General features: G+C 38.4%; 1 protein-coding gene across 2 annotated transcripts in view; it reads left to right on the forward strand.

The window, feature by feature from the left end:
- PLPP1 (phospholipid phosphatase 1) overlaps positions 1-20,249 on the forward strand; it is a 116,671-nt gene that overhangs the window by 63,482 nt on the left and 32,940 nt on the right. The window contains exons 2-3 of one of the 2 annotated variants that reach the window (XM_007469273.1): positions 6,718-6,869; positions 11,881-12,161. In XM_007469273.1, the coding sequence (XP_007469335.1) occupies positions 6,718-6,869; positions 11,881-12,161 (433 nt within the window). The remainder of the gene's footprint in view (positions 1-6,717; positions 6,870-11,880; positions 12,162-20,249) is intronic. The other variant, XM_007469274.1, reaches the window with a different exon arrangement.

Raw genomic sequence — 20,249 nt, forward strand, 5'->3', positions numbered from 1 at the left:
AGTCTGGGAAGATTGTGCTTTTGTAAGAATTTGTCCATTTCTTCCAGGTTGTCCATTTTATTGGCATAGAGTTGCTTATAGTAATCTCTCATGATCCTTTGTATTTCTGCAGTGTCAGTTGTTACTTCTCCTTTTTCATTTCTAATTCTGTTGATTTGAATATTCTCCCTCTTTTTCTTTGTGAGTCTGGCTAAAGGTTCATCAATTTTGTTTATCTTCTCAAAGAACCAGCTTTTAGTTTTATTGACCTTTGCTATTGTTTTCTTTGTTTCTATTTCATTTATTTCTGATCTGATTTTTTGGATCGTTGTGTTTTCATTGTCATTTGTTTCTAGGTATGTTTTTGATTTCCTCTTTGATTTCTTCAGTGATCTTTTGGTTGTTTAGTAGTGTATTGTTTAGCCTCCATTTGTTTGTATTTTTTACAGTTTTTTTTTCCCTGTAATTAATATCTAGTTCAGTAGCATTGTGGTCAGAAAAGATACTTGATAACGATTTCAATTTTCTTAAATTTACCAAGGCTTGATTTCTTACCCAAGATATGATCTGTCCTGGAGAATGTCCCATGAGCACTTGAGAAGAAAGTGTATTCTGTTGTTTTTGCATGGAATGTCCTGTAAATATCAGTTTAGTCCATCTTGTTTAATGTATCATTTAAAGCTTGTGTTTCCTTATTTATTTTCATTTTGGATGATCTGTCCATTGGTGAAAGTGGGGTGTTAATGTCCCCTTACTATTATTGTGTTACTGTCAATTCTCCCTTTTCTAGCTGTTAGCATTTGCCTTATGTATTGAGGTCCTCCTCTGTTGGGTGCATAAGTATTTACAATTGTTATTTCTTCTTCTTGGATTGATCGTTTAACCATTATATAGTGCCCTTCTTTGTCTCTTGTAATAGTCTTTATTTTAAAGTCTCTTTTGTCTGATATGAGAATTACTACTCCAGCTTTCTCTTGATTTCCATTTGCATGGAATATCTTTTTCCATCCCCTCACTTTTAGTCTGTGTGTGTCCCTAGGCCTGAAGTGGGTCTCTTGTAGACAGCATATATATGGGTCTTATTTTTGTATCCCTTCAGCCAGTCTGTGTCTTTTGGTTGGAGCATTTAATCCATTTACATTCAAGGTAATTATCTATATGTATGTTCCTATTACCATTTTCTTAATTGTTTTAAGTTTGTTATTGTAGGTCTTTTCCTCCTCTTATGTTTCCTGCTTAGAGAAGTTCCTTTAGCATTTGTTGTAGAGCTGGTTTGGTGGTGCTGAATTCTCTTAGCTTGTCTGTAAAGGTTTTAATTTTCCATCTAATCTGAATGAGATCCTTGCTGGGTAGAGTTAATCATGACTGTAGGTTTTTCCCTTTCATCACTTTAAATATGTCCTGCCACTCCCTACTGGCTTGCAGAGTTTCTTCTGAAAGATCCACTGTTAAACTTATGGGGATTCCCTTGTATGTTATTTGTTGCTTTTCCCTTGCTGCTTTTAATATTTTTTCTTTGTATTTAATTTATGGTAGTTTGATTAATATGTGTCTTGGTGTGTTTCTCCTTGGATTTATCCTGTATGGTACTTTCTGCACTTCCTGGACCTGATTTGAGTATTTCCTTTCCCATATTAGGGAAGTTTTCAACTGTAATCTCTTCAAATATTTTCTCAGTCCCTTTGTTATTCTCTTCTTTTGGGACCCCTATGATTCAAATGTTGGTGCATTTAATGTTGTCCCAGAGGTGTCTGTGACTGTCCTCAATTCTTTTCATTCTTTTTTCTTTATTCTGCTCTGCGGTAGTTATTTCCACTAGTTTATCTTCCAGGTTACTTATCCATTCTTCTGCCTCAGTTATTCTGCTATTGATTCCTTCTAGAGAATTTTCAATTTCATTTATTGTGTTCATCATTGTTTGTTTGCTGTTTAGTTCTTCTAGGTCCTTATTAGATGTTTCTTGTATTTTCTCCATTCTATTTCCAAGATTTTGTTTCATCTTTACTATCATTACTCTGCATTCTTTTTCAGGTAGACTGCCTGTTTCCTCTTCATTTGTTTGTTTTGGTGGTTTTTGCTCCTTCATCTGCTGCATATTTCTCTGTCTTCTTATTTTGCTTAACTTACTGTGTTTGGCGTCTCCTTTTTGCAGGCTGCAGGTTCGCAGTTCCTGTTGTTTTTGGTGTCTGCCCCCAGTGGGTAAGGCTGGTTCAGTGGGTTGTGTAGGCTTCCTGGTGGAGGGGACTGGTGCCTGTGTTCTGGTGGATGAGGCTGGATCTTGTATATCTGGTGGGTAGGACCGAGTCCGGTGTGTGTTTTGGGGTGTCTGTGACCTTATTATGATTTTAGGCAGGCTCTCTGCTGATGGGTGGGGTTGTGTTCCTGTCTTGGTAGTTGTGTGGCATGGGGTGTCTGGAGCTGGGCCTTGCTGGTCGTCGGGTGGAGCTGGTTTTTAGTGTTGATACGGAGATCTCTGGGAGAGCTCTTGCTGATTGATATTATGTGGGGCTGGGAGGTGTCTGGTGGTCCAGTGTCCTGACCTCAGCTCTCCCATCTCAGAGGCTCAGGCCTCATACCCGGCTGGAGCACCAAGACCCCGTCAGCCACGCGGCCTGTTCCATAGTTGCATATAAAATGTGCTCCATTGTGAAGACTTTCAAAGCTAGAAACGGGAGGTCAAAACTGTACTGCACAGCCAACTTTGCAGCTGTCTGCCCAAACAGCCTTACTGCATGGAGCCTTTCAGCTGCTCCCAAACGTTGATTCCTTTTTCCAACTGCCAAGCACTGGGGCAGCCAGTGCTGCTTTGGGGAATTTTTTTTTATTTTATATGTTTATTGGAGTATAATTGCTTTTCAATGTTGTGTTAGTTTCTGTCTTTGGGCCATTTTGAAGGGAAGGTCCTCAGGACAGGTGATCCTGGCAACTGCTAGGGGCTTACCCGAAAATTCCCCGATCAGGCTGGCTAGCCATGAGTAGCAAGGATCCTGGCTGGCTGTGCCAAAATTTGTTACGTAGTCCAAGCTTGTACTGGTGTTGACCTCTTAGCTTTTGCTTGTCTGTAAAACTTTGATATCTCTTTCACATCTGAGTGAAAGCCTTGCAGGGTAGAGTATTCTTGGTTGTAGGTTTTTACTTTTCTTCTCTTTAACTACATTGTGTCACTCCCTTCTGGCCTGCAGAATTTCTGCTGAGAAGTTAGCTGATAGCTTTATGGGGGTTCCCTTGTAGGTAACTTGTTGCTTTATGGGAGTTTCCTTGTAGGTAACTTGTTGCTTTTACTTTGCTGCTTTCAATGTTGTTTCTTTATTTTTAATTTTTGCCATTTTAATTATAATGTTCTTGGTGGGCTGCTTTTTAGGTTGATCCTGTTTGAGACTCTGTGCTTCCTGGACCTGGATGTTTTCCCAGAAGTCTCTTAAACTCTCCTCATTTGTTTTTCTTCTTTTTTTTTTTCTTCTGTTCAGTTTCAGTGATTTACACAATTCTGCCTTCCAGTTCCTTTGTATCATATAATGTTCTGTTGATTCCTTCTAGAGTATTTTTTATTTCAGTTATTGCATTTTTCAGTGCTGTTTGGTTCTTTATATTTTCTAACTGTTCATTCATTCTTCTCACAAGTTCTTGAACATCTTTATGATCATTATCTTAAACTCTTTTTCAGGTAGGTTGCTTATCTCCACTTCACTTTTAGTTCTTCTTCTGGGGTTTTATCTTGTTTCTTTACTTGGAATGTTTATCTCTGTTTCCTCAGTTTGTATGATTCACTGTTTTTGTTTCTTTGTATTTGGTAGGTTGGTTATATTTCCTGATCTTGGAGAAGTGGCTTTATGCAGGAGATGTCCTATGTGGCCCAGCAGCGTACTCCTCTCTGGTCACCAGAGCTTTGTGTTCTATGGGTTCCCTCTATAGGGGCTGCATGCGTCCTTCTTTTGTGGCTGGCTGACAATTGTGGGTGTACCGGTGTTCATTGGTGGCCCTCGGTCCTGTTGGTTGCCAGGCCCTGCCTTGTGTGGAGGCTGCCAACTGCTGGTGGATGGGGTTGGGTGGTGGGTGGGGCTGGGTCATGGCTTGGCTGGCTTCATGGCCACCCACCACCCAAGCTGGTAGTGGCCTGCAGGTGGTTGGCTGGATTCTGACATGGCTGGCCAAGGGGCCCAAGGTGTCCTGCAGCTGGTGTTGGCCTGCTGTTGGGCAGGGCCAGGGTCCTGGGTGTCCAGGGTGGTGCCAGACTACTAGTGGGTGGGCCGGGTCTTTACGCAACTTGGTGTGGGGGGCTGTGGTGGTCCTGGGGGCTTGGGTTGGCTTGCTGGTGGGCAGTATCGGGGCCCAGGAGGACCTGGGGCTAGTGCTGGCCCACTGATGGGCAGAACTAGCTCCTGGGGTCTTTGGCTGTGGGGCCTGAAAGTTCTGGAGCTGGTTTTGGCCCTCTGTGGGCAGTGCCTGGGCCCAGAGTTTGTGGCTGCAGGGCCTTGGGGGTTCTGGGGGTGGTGTCTGCCACAGGTGGGTGGGGCTGGGGCCCATCAGATCTTGGGGCTGGTGCCAGACCCCTGGTGTGTGAGGCCGGGACTGGGGCTAGTGCTGGCCCACTGGTGGGTGGGGCTGGGTCAGATGACTAGCTGTGTGTGTGTGTGTGTGTGTGTGTGTGTGTGTGTGGTTCCCGGGGGTCCAGTGCTGGTGGTGGCCCACTTGTAGGTGGGGCCGGGTCCTGGGTCCTATGGTGGGTGGTGTCATGTGCTGGGATGGCTGGGGGCTCAGGGGGTTCTACAGCAGTCAACCTGCTGGTGGGTAGGTCTGTGTTCCAGCCCACCTAGCTGCCTGGCTTGGGGCATCCCAGGGCTGGTGCTGTCTGGTGGGCAGGGCTGGTCTGCCACTGACTGGCTAGAGGGAGGATTCTAAAGTGGCACTTAGCAGCACCAGTGTCCTGGTGATGGGATGAGCTTCCCAAAATGGCTGCCGCCAGTGTCGTTCCCAGAGAGAGTTTCAGTTGCCTTCTGCCTCCTGGGAGTCTCTCCAAGATCAGCAAGTGGGTCCTACCCAAGCTCCATTCAAATAACTGCTTCTGCCCTGGGTCTTGAAACATATGAGATTTTGTTTGTGCTCTCTTAAGAGTGGAGTCTTTATTTCCCACAGCCCTCTGGCTCTCCCAGAAGTAAGCCCTACTGGCTTTCAGAGCCAAACAGTCTGGAGGTTCATATTACTTGTGTACACCCCTGGGTTGAGGAACCTGATGTGGAGCTAGGACCTTTTGCTCCTTGGGGAGAACCTCTGCAATTGTAATTATTCTCCCATTTGTGGGTTGCCTACGCTGGGAATATGGGTGATGATGATACTGCATCTTCACCCTTTCTACTTGTCTTGTTGTGGTTTCTTCTTTATAGCTTTAGCTGTAGAAGATCTTTTCTGCTAATCTTCGGGTCACTCTTATGGATAGTTGCTCTGTAAATAATCATGATTTTGCTGTGCCTGTTGAAGGAGGTGAGCTCAGGGTCTTCCTTCTCTGCCATCTTGGCCACTGCTTGCATCATAAAGACTTCTAATGGTTTAACAGCTTGGCAAATTGGTTAACACAAAAAAATAAACTTTGGTTTATGTATTCAGAGTCTAAATGAAAAACAGGAAGGTAAATAAAAAGAACCAGTAATGGGCTTCTCCTTTTCATTTGGCCCTTGTAGATTGAACACATTTGATACTTGTAGTCTATGCATCAGGCAGAGTGGGAGAAGCTTGGTTGTCATTGAGCCTTTAGGGCTTAGCAGAGTTGATGAGAAACTGTAAATGGTCATCAAGACTTGGAGCTTCATGGAAAGAACACTTGAATATACAGTGAGTATGTTAGCTTAGTGGTTATTATGGTATTACTGCTGGGAGAATGGGTCACTTAGGGAGAGAATCATCCATACCTGGAAAAGTCTTGAAGCAGAACTCATGTTGAGGGTTTCTGCTAAACTCTATCTCTTAGAAAGCAGTCCTGGTCAGTGTTAATCAGGATGCCGGGTGCAGTGATGAAGTAAAGAAGGACTGAATTCTTAAAGTTCACATTTAGACAAAAGTTTAGATATTTTGAGATGAGGAGATGAGTGTGAGACGTGATCTTTAGGGAAAACATTGATGATGAAAAAAAAGAGAGCTCTTTTAGGTGCTTTTGTGCTTGACTCCGTTGTCCATCTTTTCTTAAGAAGCTTGGTTTAAGTTTAGACTCCTTTTCATAGCAGCTCTAAACTTGCTGTAGACAGTACAGAAATGAGTGGATAAACTTTATTTAGATACTCTGATAGCTTAGCCAGTGACCGTGACCTGACCAAATATGGTAGTAATATCAAGATAAAATGGGGAATGTCAAAATGCTGTTTTCAGCCTTTTGGAAGTAAAGCTCCTGACAAAGTGGTTTGAAAATAGTGTTGAAAACCCTATGATTAAATGACAACAAGAGCATGAGATTTTTTCCCCCTAAAATCAGTTTAGTGTATTTGGGCAGAAACAAAGGGAAGAAGTTGCTCTTGGTTAAATTGGTTGATAGAGGATTTGGAGGCATTGTTTCCTGTAGAGAAAAGATCTGTACCCTAAACTATAATTTTTCTAACTTCTGTTGCATGTGTTGCTGCATTTCCTTTTTCCATGTGCTCTTATTATTTTTGTGGCAAATGTATTTTTAAACATGGTCTCTGGGATAATTATCACCGTTAATTAGTTTTGATATTCCTTTTTAATGATATTTTCATTTATTCCTTTTGCTAGCTGGATTGCCTTTTGCAATTCTTACTTCAAGGCATACCCCTTTCCAACGAGGATTATTCTGTAATGATGAGTCCATCAAGTACCCTTACAAAGAAGACACCATACCTTATCCGTTATTAGGTGGAATAATCATTCCATTCAGTATTATCGTTGTAAGTTAAATCCACTTTTCCAAGTTTATCACTTTCGGGCAATTGGCTTAGTTTTTTTTTTTTTTTTTTTTTTTTGGCTTAGTTTTGTGTTAACCTGTTAATGATTGAATGTGTAACCCTCTAAAACAGTGTGTTTTTTTAACCTTTGTTATTTGATCAAAATAATCTCAGCTATTTTAAGTGGGGCCAAAAGAGCAACAATGTATAATCAGAAGAACCTTACTGAACATGTGTAGGTTTTATGCTAACCTTTCTAAGTCACTGTGATTTTTTTTAGAGCTCCAATTTGCTATTGTTTCAGTAATAATGCAATAGATGACTATTATATCAATGTATTTCTAGCATACTTTTTACCTAGGATATTATTTTATAATTTATTGAGACTGTGCATATGAACTGACTTTCTAGTTACTGAGTTCTAGAAAAGTCTTAACAGGTGTTAAGACTTCATTTAACCCATGTTTAATTTACTTTAAAGAATTTTTAGATAACGGCAGAAATAGAAGAGCCTGAATTCTATATATAATTAGAAGTGAACATGACAAAGAATTTTTACTGGTACTAAAACACTGTAGTAATTATTGTTCTCTAGGATTTCAGGTGGGAATGCTTAGAGAATGTGCTCTGGGGAGAAGATATCAAGTGATTAGACTACATGATTTTTATAATCGCTTGACTCGGATTCTATGACTTTAATTAGTTTTATGCTCCATAACTTGTAACTTTAGAAATAAGATTTGTGTTACAAGCAGAAAATATGGTCTCATCCAGGAGATAGGCCAAAAAGATAATAGCATATCTAGCTTGTCTGTTCTGGAGTTTATTAAAAAACAAAACAAATCTTCTTGATTTAGAAATTTAATGTCTTATTGCAGAATGATCACAGCTCCTTGTTAGCACTAAAAGTTAATCAACTCATAATTTGTGGTGTATAATTAATAAAAGAAAACCTCTGCTATACAAATGTTTGTTTTGCAAGACTCTGAACTCCTTGAATGTAGAGATGGTGCCTTGTTCATCTTGGTATCCTCACTGTTGCCATGGACCCTGACATGTCCTAGGTGCTGAAATGAAACTTGAGAGATTTTGCCGTAATGTTGGTCACTCTCCTACAGTATAGCGAAGTTTTAAGAAATCAGTGGTTTGTTTAATCTAGACAGATCTTTACACTGAGTTTTTACTATTAAAAGAAAGAAAGCCAAGCCTATGATCCTTCCATTAAAGAGGGAGTATGAGTATCACGGTCTTTTTTTTAAAGTATATGTTTCTGGGACTTCCCTAGTGGTGCAGTGGTTAAGAATCCGCCTGCCAGTGCAGGTGACACGGGTTCGAGCCCTGGTCCAGGAAGATCCCACATGCCGCGGGGCAACTAAGCCCGTGCGCCACAACTACTGAGCCTGCGCTCTAGAGCCCGCGAGCCACAGCTTCTGAGCCCGAGTGCTGCAACTACTGAAGCCCGTGTGCCTAGAGCCCATGATCTGCAACAAGAGAAGCCACTGCAATGAGAAGCCCACGCACCACAATGAAGAGTAGCCCCCACTCACCACAATTAGAGAAAGCTGGTACACAGCAACGAAGACCCGATGCAGCCTAAATAAATAAATAAATAAATAAATAAATAAATAAATAAATAAAAATAAAGTATGTGTTTCTGAGAGAATAGCTCTTTAAATATAAAAATTTTAGTAGGACTGTTCTGCAAATAGTAGCGGATTTCAGACAAGATTCAAGTACTCAAACACTGCTACAAATGTACTTGTCTTTTAATTCTACTTTTGTTTGTGTCTCAGTAAGAAGGATGCTGCATAAGCAAAACTACAGAAATCTGCTACAGACCAGAGGCCTGCAACAGGACAGGGTGCTGTGTAGCCTGCACAGCTAGCACAGAACCTGACAGACACTCAGTTAGCAAAACTTGTTATTTGTATTTTATTAACTTGGAAGTTTTGATTATGTCACCATCACCTGTGAGAAAGTTACCTTTGTAAAACAGCAAGTAAGTTGAGTGTAGTTTTTCTTAAAAAGAGCAGACTGTTTAAAGGTGCTGTAAAAGTACTTTTTTCATATCAACTGTATCAACAAAGACAAACACTGCTTAGGGCAGTGGTTTTATGTACTAATTTAAAATAATTTGTTTATTCATTAACTCAGCTTCTTTCAGGCAGCACTTGGTTAGACTTGTATATGTTTAATTTAATTTCTAGAAAGTAAATTATTTCTTTAAAAAAAAAATCAGGACTGTGATTGGGACTTCATACCAGGCCTTTGATTTGACTTGCAAATGATCCACACATATATGAGTGATTGAGGGAGCCCGATAGAGAATCAGAATTAATATAGTTTCTCAGAAGCCAAGGGAGAATTTCAATAAGGACAAAATAGTCGGTGATGTCTTATACTACTGAGAAGTTAAGATTTGGGTTGATAAAAATCTGTTTGATCTGATGAGACCATTTTGACTTTTTTGGAGAGATATTCAGTAGAATAAAGGGAATGGAGGTATTTAGAAATATTTAGGAAGGAGTGGAAGTACGCCAGTGATTTTATAGACTGTTCTTTGGGAAGGTGGGTCCTGAGTGGAAGACACATAACTGTAGTGACAGTGTAGAGATGTATAAAATTATCTTGGTTGGTGGAGATATAAAGAAGATGGTGAGAAAATACTCTGGTACATAGGTTTTAAATGGTTGAATCACGCTGATTTAGATATTTATTAGCTTTGATCTTCAAAGTATTCTGTTTTACTCCCCAAACATCATCTTTAGTTCTTTAATAATTTATCCTGTCTTTATTTGGAGTAGTAAATAATGTGTGACCAGTAATCTCAGCTCTAAGATTAGGGCACAGTTAATTTAAGCGTGGACTTCACCAGAGGCTGAGTTGGTATAAATGGCTCAAAGGGCAAGATAAGGTATTAAAATGAAATGAAAATGTGTCTTGCATGTGTAGTGCAATGCACAGACATATCCCTGCATTTAATTTAGAAGAATTAATTTAGGACATCTCTACTGTCTATTTTTTATATAATAAAAAATGATGTAAGTCGACCTAGCATTTGTTGGCTTTAGAACCCCCCACACCCTTTCCCAGAATTAAGGGCTAAGTTTCAGCATATACCACTTCTGTAGATCAACTTTTAATCTGTGCCCAGTGCTCTGAATGTTCCTAGTGAACTGATTTTTGGTCATCAGTGGCAGGAACCAGGGTTTGGGTGGCCCTAAACAATGATCATTATGACTAGGAAGACTCATAGGGACCAGTACTTGTTTTTGGAAAGTAGTTGAGTGCTTACACAAGAAGAGCTGACAGCTGAGAAGTGGAAGTTTTGACTGCTCAAATTGTGGTTGACTAATATATTTGGTATATATTTCAAATTATCAAAGATCAACTCCATAACGAAACATTAGAGATATCCTTTCTTTCTGCTAATCTATCAAGGCAGTTGCTGGAACACCTTAACAGCCTGAGGAGACTGTAATATACTTTAATTCAAGGCCTCTAGGGCAATCGCTGGGGAGAACCCTAAGCACAGTTGGGGAGGTATGGTATCCCCAGAAGTGCGTGTGGTTTTCCTCTCCTATGAGGCCTGTTCTCAGCAAAGGTTTGATTAAGTCATTCACATTAAGGATTATAATGAGGAATATATTTCTGTGGGGTTTAACGTGTTTAAATTAAGGGTGTTTACCTTTTACCCAAGAGGCAGCACCTTGAATTGAAATTTACTGACCACCAGCTCTGTTTTAGGTCACTATGGTGGTACTAGCTTTCTGTTGAACAAAAAATTCATTCTTGCTTTTGTAGAGTTCATAGTCTAGTTGTCAAAGTTATAACATTCTAATTATGGAATTCTAGGAGCCTTTGAGCCAGATGAGGAAAAAATTTTTGATATCAGGTTCTTGAAATCCCTTTCAGGAGGCAACCATTTATTTCATCTGTGGTAAGGCTCACCCTGAAGATAATTAGTCATCACTAATAGAAATGTTTGAATGCTTTGTAAAATTGTTTATGTAAATTTAAGACAAAGCAGTGAAACTCTTAAGTGAAACTTTGTGATTTATATCCACCCCCAACATAAATTAGCAAGCAGAATTTTTTTTAGGTGTTTATTTTGGTCTCAGGTAGCTAGAGTGTGGCTTATTTTGTCAGCAATTTTAATTTTTTGTAATGTTGCCATTCAGTATTTTTTCAGATTTCTCAGGATATTGGCCTGTGAACTTGGGAAGTATTTGAAAACCTTTTTATGCCTTTAATTACACTGGTGCGTGCTCACACACACACTCTAATAGAATCTGGGAAGCCTCTGACTCCCATTTTACAAAAGTCAGTGAAAATTAAAAGAGGAAGGAATCACTTGAAATGTTGTCTTGGAGAAGGAGAGCATCAAGTCTGTATTTGGTCTTTTAATGAGACTTGTTAAGGAAGCCAGCCCTAAATGTCTCCGGGAGAGGCAGGGCTGGGAGGCCTTGACAGCTGATCTCTGCCCTCTGTAGCCTTTGGCCTCTGTGTTTGATCCCTGCTTTTATTATATTGGCTTTTTCCTCTCTGTGGGACTGTTTTACCCTTTTTAACGTGGTGAATATTTTTGATTCAAAGGAATGTGATGCAAATGCAGACTCTGTCAGATAAAAGTACTTATGTAAGGGATATTCTAATTGGGAAGTTTGTATTCTTTGAAAAACCATGGTTTTTATCCACCATGATACATCATTGTCTACTTATTAAGGCTTAGTTTATTTGAATACAAGTAAAGAAATAAGGTTTTATTGTTTCAAGGTAGACTTTGAAATTATTTTGGCTTTGCCATTGCTCTGTAAGCAAAGTATCAGTTGCTCTGACACCTTTTTTTGTGGTCTAGAATTAGATATCCTGTTCTCTATTTGAAAAGGAAAAAAGGGGGAGGTATTTTTAAAACAAATATTTTATTGTGATTTACCATTTTCTTTTCTATTTTCTACTTTGTTTAAAGTGCCTGGTTGCTGCTTTAACATTATTTTTCTGTTTTTTTTTTCAGATGATTGTTGGAGAAACCCTATCTGTTTACTTTAACCTCTTGCACTCGAATTCCTTTATCAGGAATAACTACATAGCCACTATTTACAAAGCCATTGGAACATTTTTATTTGGTGCAGCTGCTAGTCAGTCCCTGACTGATATTGCCAAGTATTCGATAGGCAGACTGCGGCCTCACTTCTTGGATGTTTGTGACCCAGACTGGTCAAAAATCAACTGCAGTGATGGCTACATTGAAAACTACATATGTCGAGGGAATGCACAAAAAGTGAAGGAGGGCAGGTGCGTGTTAAATTTTTAATGCTTGTTTTATCTTGTATATTCTTGGAATAGAAGGTTTCAGTGATTGGAAGATGAGTCATCCACTAACTCAGAGAGAGAAAAGCTAGTGTAATCACCAGGAGGTGAACTGAGATCATGTTTGATCTATTTTCTCTACTTACTCTTTTTTCCTGTTTTATCCCTATACTCCATTTAAGAGCATTTTAATGCAACTCTTTTCATCTTCAGTGTATAATAATATAAAATGAACCTTTTAGATCATACAGACCAGGGTCAGCAAACTTTTTCTTAAGGTGCCAGATAATAAATACTTTAGGCTTTGTGGACCGTATCTTGACTAGTATCCAACTCTGCCTTTGTAGCAGGAAAAAGCAGTCACAGACAGTCCTTGAACAAATGGGTATAGCTGTGTCCCAGTGAAACTTTATTTATTACATAAACAGTGGCTGCCCTGTGGATTATAGTTTGCTTACTTCTGATCTAGTCCAACCAGGTGTGAAGCTCTGCTAGATCTCTTAGTATTCTTAGAGTATTTTTTTGTAAGGTAACTTCATTCATATTTTGATAGCTCTAGGTCCTCAGGTTGCTTTCTTATAACACACTTGTTGGGCTACTTTCTACATCAGGAGCACTGTTAGACATGAATGAAAGAGAATGTTTGGAACCCAGAAGGTCTAATGCCTTTAATTTATAGATGAGCAGGCAGAGGGCCAATAACATTAAATAAAGCCACTAATTAGTAGCAGAGCCAATTCCTCATCCCAAGTCTCAGAATTGTCAATCTTTCCTTTTCTATATGTTTGACCTTCTTGTATTTTAAGATAGCTGTTACCATTTTCCTTTATTTATTCATCCAACAAATACTTTCTCTGAGAAAAACATCCTCTGATTTTTTTTTTTAATATATGATTCCTAGGCACTTTATTGTCCTTGTTAGTTCTTTTGTAAGTCACAGAGGCCTGCTAGTACCCATCGGTATTTGCATTTAGTGGGGATGAAAAAACACCTTATTTAAGAGTATGCATTATGCTATGTGTTTGGCATTCAGCAGTGAACAAGACAGCTCTGGTTTCTATCTTCATGGAGCTTAGTCTAGCAGGGAAGACTTACATTAAACAAATGTTGACAATGGAATAGAATCTCCCTGTTGATAACAAGGCCAAAGAATAGACAGGTTGTTGAATGGCAAGCTCTGAGGTGATGATATGAGGACTGATATGGGTGTAAAGTCTTAATGAAGGGGGGAAAGTGACTTAAGTGCTAACTGGTTGAGAAGTAGATAGTGGAAGGTGGTATTGTTGATTTGAGCATAGGTAAGCAAGCATTTTTTATAAGAGGGAAAGAATGGTCCAGAAATGGCTTTGAGGAGTGATGAAGATAATCAAGACCAACACTGGACTCCTAAGGTGTGGGATGTAGATATCTCATTCTCTGCTTTGATAGTAATACAGGGCCAAGCAGTGTCCTAGGGAAAGGCTCTTTAATTTAATGACTAGGAGATGTGACGTTTCAGTGAAGAGTTTGAAGACACAGGGAAATACAGAGGATTTTAACCATAGAATTGGAATTCCAGAATGTACAGTGGAGGAGTTGGGTTGGAAGGGATAATTAGTGGCTTGGCTGGAGAAGAGAAAGCTTACTTTGATAGAGATTGCTTCTAATTTGTTGATCAGTTTGTGAAGAACTGCCATTTTGATATTAAGTCCTCTAATCCATGAGTATGGCATATCTTTCCATGTATTTGATGTTCTTTAGTTTCTCTTAGCAATAGTTTTTAGATTTTGTTGTCCATGTCATGCACACATTTTGTTAAATATATCACCGAGTTTTTAATATTTTTTTTTTTTTTTTTTTTTTTTTGCGGTACGTGGGCCTCTCACTGTTGTGGCCTCTCCAGTTGCGGAGCACAGGCTCCAGACGCGCAGGCTCAGCGGCCATGGCTCACAGGCCCAGCCGCTCTGCGGCATGTGGGATCTTTCCAGACCGGGGCACGAACCCGTGTCCCCTGCATCGGCAGGCCGACTCTCAATCACTGCGCCACCAGGGAAGCCCTTTAATATTTCTTGATGCTATTACGAAAGGGTTTTTAAAAAATTTTTAAGTTGATTTCTAGTTGTTATGTTTAGAAATAAAACAAACAAAAAGTTGGTTTTTTTATATGGTTTTATTTGGCCTTTTATCCTATAACCTTGTTAATGTAACTTATTAGTTGGAGTAACTTCTTTTATAGGTTCTTCAAGATTTTCTCTGTTCCTCTTCATACTGTCTGTGAATAAAGAGAGTTATACTTCTTTTTTTCCCTTCTATATTGCCTTTTATTTCTTTTCCTTGCTATATTATACTGGCTAAGACTGCTAATACAATGTTGAAAGAAGTGGGGAGAGCAGATAATGCTTGTCTTATTCCTGACCTTAGGTAGAAAGCATTCAGTGTTTCACCATTAAATATATTACCTATGTGTTTTCTGTAGATGTCCTTTATTAGATTTTTGTCGAAAGTGTGTGGTTTGTCAGATGCTTTTTCTATGGCTGTTGAGAAGGTCATATTGTTTATCTTCTTTATTCTCTCAATACAATGTATCCCTTTAATTTTGGAATATTAAAGCAACTTTTCATTCCTGGGAATAAACTCTATTTGGTCATGGTATATAAAATCTTTTTATATTAAGTGGATTCAATTTGCTAATATTTTGTTAATGATTTTTTCTTCTGTGTTCGTGTTATTTGTCTATAATTTTCTTGTAAAGTTGTTGCCTAGATTTGGTATCAATGTTTGGAATTAAGGTTTGATAGAATTTGTCAGTAAATACATTTAGACTTGGAGTTTTCTTTGTAGGAATGTTTTTTTAAAAAATGGATGTAGGATTATCAGGTTATTGCTTTCTTTTCTTAAAAAATTTATTTATTTAATTTATTTGGTTTTGGCTGCATTGGGTGTTTGTTGCTGTGTCTAGGCTTTCTCTAGTTGCAGTGAGTGGGGGCTGCTGTTCATTGTGGTGCACGGGCTTCTCATTGTGTTGGCTTCTCTTGTTGCAGAGCACAGCTCTAGGCACGCAGGCTTCAGTAGTTGTGCCACGTGGACTCAGTAGTTGTGGCTCACAAGCTCTAGAGCGCAGGCTCAGTTGTGGCACACGGGCTTAGTTGCTCTGCGGTATGTGGGATCTTCCCAGACCAGGGCTTGAACCCATGTCCCCTGCATTGGCAGGCGGATTTTTAACCACTGTGCCACCAGGGAAGTCCTGGTTATCTCTTTCTTATATGAGCTTTTGTCATTTGCCTTTTAAGGATTTGTCTATTTATCTAAATTATCAAATTTATTGACATCAAGTTGTTCACAGTGTCTCCTTACTGTCCTTTTATTGTTTTTAAGAAGTGTAGAGCAATCCCCTCTTACATTCCTGCCATTGATAATTTGTGTCTTAATCTCTTTTTTCTGGAGTGGTCTGGCACGAAGCTTTCAATTTTATTAATCTTTTTATTAGTTTCATTGGTTTCTTTTGGGGTCATTGACTTTATTGTTTTTCTGTATTCAATTTCCTTTATTTCTGCTATTTTATTTACTTTCTTCTGCTTGCTTTCAGTTTTATTTGCTTTTTTTTGTAGTTTCATAAGGTAGAAACCTAGATCATTAGCTATGTCACAAATTTTGATATATTGTATCTTAATTTTCATTTAACTAAAAATATTTTCTAATTTCCCTTGTGTTTTGATCTATGGGTTATTTATCTTTCTGTAATTTATTTCTGGTTAAGTTACATTGTAATCATAGAACATACTTTGTATGATTAGAATGCCTTTTTTTTTTTTTTTTTAAAGAGACTATCTGTATAATCCCTTTTTTTTTTTTTCATTACATGGGCCTCTCACTGTTGTGGCCTCTCCCGTTGCGGAGCACAGGCTCCAGACATGTGGGCTCAGCGGCCATGGCTCACAGGCCCAGCCGCTCCGCTGCATGTGGGATCTTCCCGGACCGGGGCATGAACCCGTGTCCCCTGCATCGGCAGGCGGACTCTCAACCACTGTGCCACCAGGGAAGCCCAGAATGCTTTTAAATTTATTGAGGTTCATTTCATTGCCCAGCATATGATCTGTCCTTGAGAATATACCGTGTGCATTTGAAGAGAATGTGTATTCTGCTGTTTTGGGGGTGGAATGTTCTATAGATGTAAATTTGGTCAAGTTGATTGATAGTGTTATCGAAATAATCTATATCTGTATGAATTTTCTACAGAGATGTTTTGTCAGTTATTCTTAGGAGTTTCTCTATAACTGTTGATTGTTTTTGTTCTTTCCTTTCTGTTAGCTTTTGTTTCATTTACTTTGTGATTCTGCTCTTTGTTGTATAACATTTCTAAATGTTCTTTTTTCCAGCTGTAGGTACCCTTTTCTGTATGAACTCTCTTTTTTTTGAATTTTATTTATTTTATCATACAGCGGGTTCTTATTAGTTATCCATTTTATACATATTAGTGTATATATGAACTGTCTCTCTTTGTTTCTAGAAATATTCTTTACTGTAAGTCTATTTTGTCTGATAATAATATACAGCCACTCTCGTACTCTCATGTTTCATTGCATGGATAGTATATATTTTCCATAAGTAAAACTTTTAGTTCATTTGAATCTTGGAATATAAAGTGCGTTTGTTGGTTATTTAAAGTATATAGGTCAGGTCTTGTTTATACTTTTAAATCTAGTGTAAAAAAATCCCTGCTTTTTGATTAGAGTGTTTAATTAATTCACATTTAATGTAATTATCCGTTGTGGATTTAGGTCTGCCATTTTGCTCTGTGTTTTCTATTTGTCTCATCTTGCTATCTTTCTTTTAAATTGAGGAATAATTGACATGTAATGTATTATAACATCATATTAGTTTCAGGTGTGATTTCTTTTTTTCATCTCTTGATTTCTGTTCTTATACTGCTTTCTTTTGTATTACACGAATATTTTTTAGTGTAAATTTTAAGTATTCTGACATTTAGTCTAATTTTTTGGTTATTTTTTGGTGTTTCTCTAGTGATTACATCTTTTTGTCATAATTTACTTCAAGTTAATGCTTTTTAAAAAAATTTTTAAATTTTATTTATTTTTTTATACAGCAGGTTCTTATTAGTCATCAGTTTTATACACATCAGTGTATACATGTGAATCCCAATCGCCCAACTCAGCACACCACCATCCCCACCCCCCCGCAGCTTTCCCCCCTTGGTGTCCATATGTTTGAGAATGTCCATATGTTCTCTACATCTGTGTCTCAACTTCTGCCTTGCACACCGGTTCATCTGTACCATTTTTCTAGATTCCACATAAATGCGTTAATATACGATATTTGTTTTTCTCTTTCTGACTTACTTCACTCTATATGACAGTCTCTAGATCCATCCACATCTCAACAAATGACTCAGTTTTGTTCCTTTTTATGGCTGAGTAATGTTCCATTGTATACATGTACCACAACTTCTTTATCTATTCGTCTGTCGATGGGCATTTAGGTTGCTTCCATGACTTGGCTATTGTAAATAGTGCTGCAGTGAACATTGGGGTGCATATGTCTTTTTGAATTATGGTTTTCTCTGGGTACATGCCCAGTAGTGGGATTGCTGGATCATATGGTAATTCTATTTTTAGTTTTTTAAGGAACCTCCATAGTGTTCTCCATAGTGGCTGTATCAATTTACATTCCCACCAACAGTGTAAGAGGGTTCCCTTTTCTCCACACCCTCTCCAGCATTTGTTGTTAGTAGGTTTTCTGATGATGCCCATTCTAACTGGTGTGAGGTGATACCTCATTGTAGTCTTTTTTTTTTCTTTATTTTATTTTTTTTTAAAGAGTTTCCACTTTATTTATTTATTTTCGGCTGCACTGGGTCTTCGTTGCTGCACGCAGTCTTTCTCTAGTTGCGGCAAGCGGTGTCTACTCTTGTTGCCATGCGTGGGCTTCTCATTGTGGTGGCTTCTCTTGCTGTGGAGCACAGGCTCTAGGTGTGCGGGCTTCAGTAGTTGTTGTAGTCTTGATTTGTATTTCTCTAATAATTAGTAATGTTGAGCAGCTTTTCATGTGCTTCTTGGCCATTTGTATCTCTTCTTTGGAGAAATGTCTATTTAGGTCTTCTCCCCATTTTTGGATTGGGTTGTTTATTTCTTTAATATTGAGCTGCATGAGCTGTTCATATATTTTGCAGATTAATCTTTTGTCTGTTGATTTGTTTGCAAATATTTTCTCCCATTCTGAGGGTTGTCTTTTGGTCTTGTTTATGGTTTCCTTTGCTGTGCAAAAGCTTTGAAGTTTCATTAGGTCCCATTTGTTTATTTTTATTTCCATTACTCTAGGAGGTGGATCAAAAAAGATCTTACTGTGATTTATGTCAAAGAGTGTTCTTCCTATGTTTTCCTCTAAGAGTTTTATACTGTCTGGTCTTACATTTAGGTCTCGAATCCATTTTGAGTTTATTTTTGTGTATGGTGTTAGAGAATGTTCTTAATTTCATTCTTTTACATGTAGTTGTCCAGTTTTCCCAGCACCACTTATTGAAGAGACTGTCTTTTCTCCATTGTATATCCTTGCCTCCTTTGTCATATAGATTAGTTGACCATAGGTGTGTGGGTTTATCTCTGGGCTTTCTATTTTCTTCTGTTGATCTATGTTTCTGTTTTTGTGCCACTACCATATTTTCCTGACTACTGTAGCTTTATAGTATAGTCTGAAGTCAGGGAGTCTGATTCCTCCAGCTCCATTTTTTTCCCTCAAGACTGCTTTGGCTGTTCGGGGTCTTTTGTGTCTCCATATAAATTTTAAGATTTTTTGTTCTAGTTCCCTAAAAAATGCCATTGGTTATTTGATAGGGATAGCATTGAATCTGTAGATTGCTTTGGGTAGTATAGTCATTTTCACAATATTGATTCTTCTAATCCAAGAACATGGTATATCTCTCCATCTCTTGGTATCATCTTTAATTTCTTTCATCAGTGTCTTATAGTTTTCTGCATACAGGTCTTTTGTCTCCCTAGGTAGGGTTATCCCTAGGTGTTTTATTCTTTTTGTTGCAGTGGTAAATGGGAGTGTTTCCTTAATTTCTCTTTTAGATTTTTCATCATTAGTGTATAGGCATGCAAGAGATTTCTGTGCATTAATTTTGTATCCTGCAACTTTACCAAATTCATTGATTATCTTTAGTAGTTTTTTGGTGGCATCTTTAGGATTCTCTGTGTATAGTATCACGTCATCTGCAAACAGTGACAGTTTTACTTCTTCTTTTCCAATTTGTATTTCTTTTATTTCCTTTTCTTACCTGATTGCCATGGCTAGGACTTCCAAAACTATGTTGAATAATAGTGGTGAGAGTGGACATCCTTGTCTTGTTCCTGATCTTAGAGGAAACGCTTTCAGTTTTTCTCCGTGGAGAATGATGTTTGCTGTGGGTTTGTCGAATATGGCCTTTATTATGTTGAGGTAGGTTCCCTCTTTGCCCACTTCTGGAGAGTTTTTATCATAAATGGGTGTTGAATTTTGTCAAGAGCTTTTTCTGCATGTATTGAGATGATCATATGGTTTTTATTCTTCAGTTTGTTAATATGATGTGTCACATTGATTGATTTGCATATATTGAAGAATCCTTGCATCCCTGGGATAAATCCCACTTGATCATGGTGTGTGATCCTTTTAATGTGTTGTTGGATTCTGTTTGCTACTATTTTGTTGAGGATTTTTGCATCTATATTCATCAGTGATATTGTCCTGTAATTTTCTTTTTTTGTAGTATCTTTGTCTGGTTTTGGTATCAGGGTGATGTGGCCTCAAGAATGAGTTTGGGAATGTTCCTTTCTCTGCAAATTTTTGGAAGAGTTTGAGAAGCATGGGTGTTAGCTCTTCTCTGAATGTTTGATAGAATTCACCTGTGAAGCCATCTGGTCCTGGACTTTTGTTTGTTGGAAGATTTTTAATCACAGTTTCAATTTCATTACTTGTGATTGGTCTGTTCATATTTTCTCTTTTTTCCTGGTTCAGTCTTGGAAGGTTATACCTTTCTGCAAATTCATCCATTTCTTCCAGGTTGTCCATTTTATTGGCATAGAGCTGCTTGTAGTAGTC

Source organism: Lipotes vexillifer, unplaced genomic scaffold (genome assembly GCF_000442215.2).
Source record: "Lipotes vexillifer unplaced genomic scaffold, Lipotes_vexillifer_v1.1 scaffold810, whole genome shotgun sequence".
In the NCBI taxonomy this organism is placed as follows: Eukaryota; Metazoa; Chordata; class Mammalia; order Artiodactyla; family Lipotidae; genus Lipotes; species Lipotes vexillifer.